Source organism: Galeopterus variegatus, unplaced genomic scaffold (assembly GCF_000696425.1).
Source record: "Galeopterus variegatus unplaced genomic scaffold, G_variegatus-3.0.2 Scaffold61543, whole genome shotgun sequence".
Lineage (NCBI taxonomy): Eukaryota > Metazoa > Chordata > Mammalia > Dermoptera > Cynocephalidae > Galeopterus > Galeopterus variegatus.
In genome coordinates this window covers 1-2,453 of record NW_007787654.1, presented here as the reverse complement: position 1 = coordinate 2,453, position 2,453 = coordinate 1, and the positions used below count along the sequence as shown (strand labels likewise).

Genomic DNA, 2,453 nt, shown 5'->3' with positions numbered 1-2,453 from the left:
TCGGCATCCTGTTCCCATGAGGGCCAAGGTGCAGGGAACTGGTGGACGCACAGCCCTCCCCGCTGTAGACACACTGTACCCTGAGCCACCCCTGTGAGGGCCTGACTCTGAGTGAGGGGGCCAGACCCCCAGGAGGCGGGGCCAGACCCCAGGAGGCAGTGTCAGGCCAGAAAGTGGCACAAGGGCTCAGGAGGTGGAGTCAGGTGCCAAGGGGCGGGGCCATGACCCAGGGGTGGGGACAGACCAGAGCACCTGAACACCACATCCACCCCTTCGCTGACCACGCATGGGGACTGCTGGGGCTGGGCGTCCTTGGGGGACGGTGATAAAGGGCAGTATTCCTCCCAGGGCCTCACTTTCTAAAAGTAGGCCTGTGGAGTTCACTCCCTTCCAAGTCCTGACTTACCAGCTGTTCACCACCAATCTTTGCCCCTGTCCTTTCTCCTCCTTGGGACACCCCAGCAGGCCTCCCGTCCCCATGGAGGCGCACGGATGTTCTGCAGGTGCTGCTCAGTCGTTTTCCCTGGATCTCCCGGCGCTCGCATGTTCTCGGTGTCCTGGTTCTGCGTGGACTCTGCAGGCGTGTGAACCATGTTCAGGGTCTGCCCGGGCCGCGGCTGTCCCAGCTCACACGCTCTGTTTGCTCGCCAGGAGCTGGAGCAGCAGCTCATGATGGAGAAGAGAAACTACCGGAAGACTCTCAAGTTCTACCAGAAGCTCTTGCAGAAGGAAAAGCGGAATAAAGGTAAGGCAGGAGGACGGCAGAGGCGCTGGTGGGCTCGGGGGCCAGCGTGCCGACACCGCGCTGCCCCGCAGGCTCCGAGGTGAAGACCATGCTGTCCAAGCTGAGAGGGCAGCTGGAGGAGATGAAGTCCAAGGTGCGGTTCCTCGGCCTGGTCAAGAAGTATCTGCAGGCAAGTGGCCCCTCCTCAGCAAGGCGCTCGCCCCAGTTGGGTTCCTGCTGCCGGTCAGTCGGTCTCTGTGCGGTCACAGGAACCAGCCCTGAGTCGAGGGGCCCACGATGCTGGAAAGCCCCGCCACCCCTGGCGTCAGAGGCAGGGTGACCAGGTGCCCCCCTCCAGGTCATGTATGCGGAGCGCTGGGGCCTGGAGCCCTGCGCCCTGCCGGTGATCGTGAACATCACGGCAGCCCACTGCGACACGCTGGACTTCAGCCCCCTGGACGAGTCCTCCTCCCTGATATTCTACAACGTCAACAAGCACCCGTGCAGCGGCCGGCAGAAGGCCCGTATCCTGCAGGCCGGCACGCCGCTGGGGCTCATGGCCTACCTGTATTCCAGGTGCGCTGCCCAGGGGCCCTGTTCCCCTCCAACCCCGCCCACCGGCCTTCTGTGAGCAAAAGGGGAAAAAAGCCTATTCCAGAAAAAAAATAGGCCCCCGGAGCTGAACAGAGGGGAAAGTCCCCATTCCCTCGTGTAGGACAGGTTTGCACCTTTTACTAACTCAGGAAAATGTCTCGTCAGAGTTATAAGTCGACTGTGTTTGCTGCCACCTGCTGCTTGCTGAGGCGCTGCCACGGTGTCCTCAGAGGCACAGGCTACGCAGACTCCCCCGGTGGCTGAGGGTGTTTGGACTTCAGGGTGTGCCCAGCGGGCACCTGCAGGAGCCCTGGGGAATGCGGCCCTGCACAATTAACACGCCAGTAGCTTCCAAAATTAAACACACACAGGAGCCTCAGAGACACAGCCTGGATTCCAGCCAATTCACTAGGTCAAACGCTCCACAATTAACCATCTGGCCCCCCAGGGACACAGCGAGGTTAGGCAGCTGCCAGCTCCTGCGTGTGTAGTTTTGTTCATCAGACACCGAGGTGCGCACACTTGCCCTGCAGCAGGGAAGAGCTGTCGAATCCTCTCACCTCTACACAGGGCCGTCAGCTGGGCTGGGGGAGCGGACCCCCGAGCTGCCCACCAGCACCCTCTGCCCTTCTGCCCACTCTGCCCTGAGTGGCCCCTTGCTCTCACCTCCTTCTCAGGCACCAGCAGCTCCCAGCAGGCTCTCTTGTCCTGATGGCCTGACCCTGTCCCAGGCATTGGGCCAGGGAGACCACCTTCCCAGTCAATGGTGGGTCTCCCTCCCATCCTGGCTTTTGAGGACTCTCATGACACAACTTCAGAGCTCCGGGGCCCTCTCTGAGCCAGAGGCTGTGGCAACCCCAGACCTGATCAGCAGGGGACGCCAAAGAGGACGGCTAAGGGGTGAAGGTTCCTGGCAGCCAGAGGGGAGTAGGGAGGTCCCACCACGGCGGCCCCTTCCCCACCAACCCCGTTCTCCCAAGGTGGGCTGCACCTGCTCATGCTGGGGGCCTCCTGCTGCGGGAACTCCACACATGCCACACACGCCACACACGGCTCAAGCTCCTCTTCATCCGCAAAACAGGTGCAGCCACACGCCCACCACAGGGTCTCTGTACTGTTACAGGAAACGTGTGTG

At 62.0% G+C, this 2,453-nt stretch overlaps 1 protein-coding gene across 1 annotated transcript; it reads left to right on the top strand.

The window, feature by feature from the left end:
- Positions 1-591: 591 nt before the first annotated feature.
- On the top strand, positions 592-1,381 carry LOC103584501 (protein very KIND-like). The gene is made up of 3 exons (XM_008565476.1): positions 592-745; positions 817-914; positions 1,083-1,381. Exons 1-3 carry the CDS (start codon positions 592-594, stop codon positions 1,353-1,355), a joined length of 525 nt encoding a protein of 174 aa, XP_008563698.1. The 3' UTR covers positions 1,356-1,381.
- Positions 1,382-2,453: the final 1,072 nt, after the last annotated feature.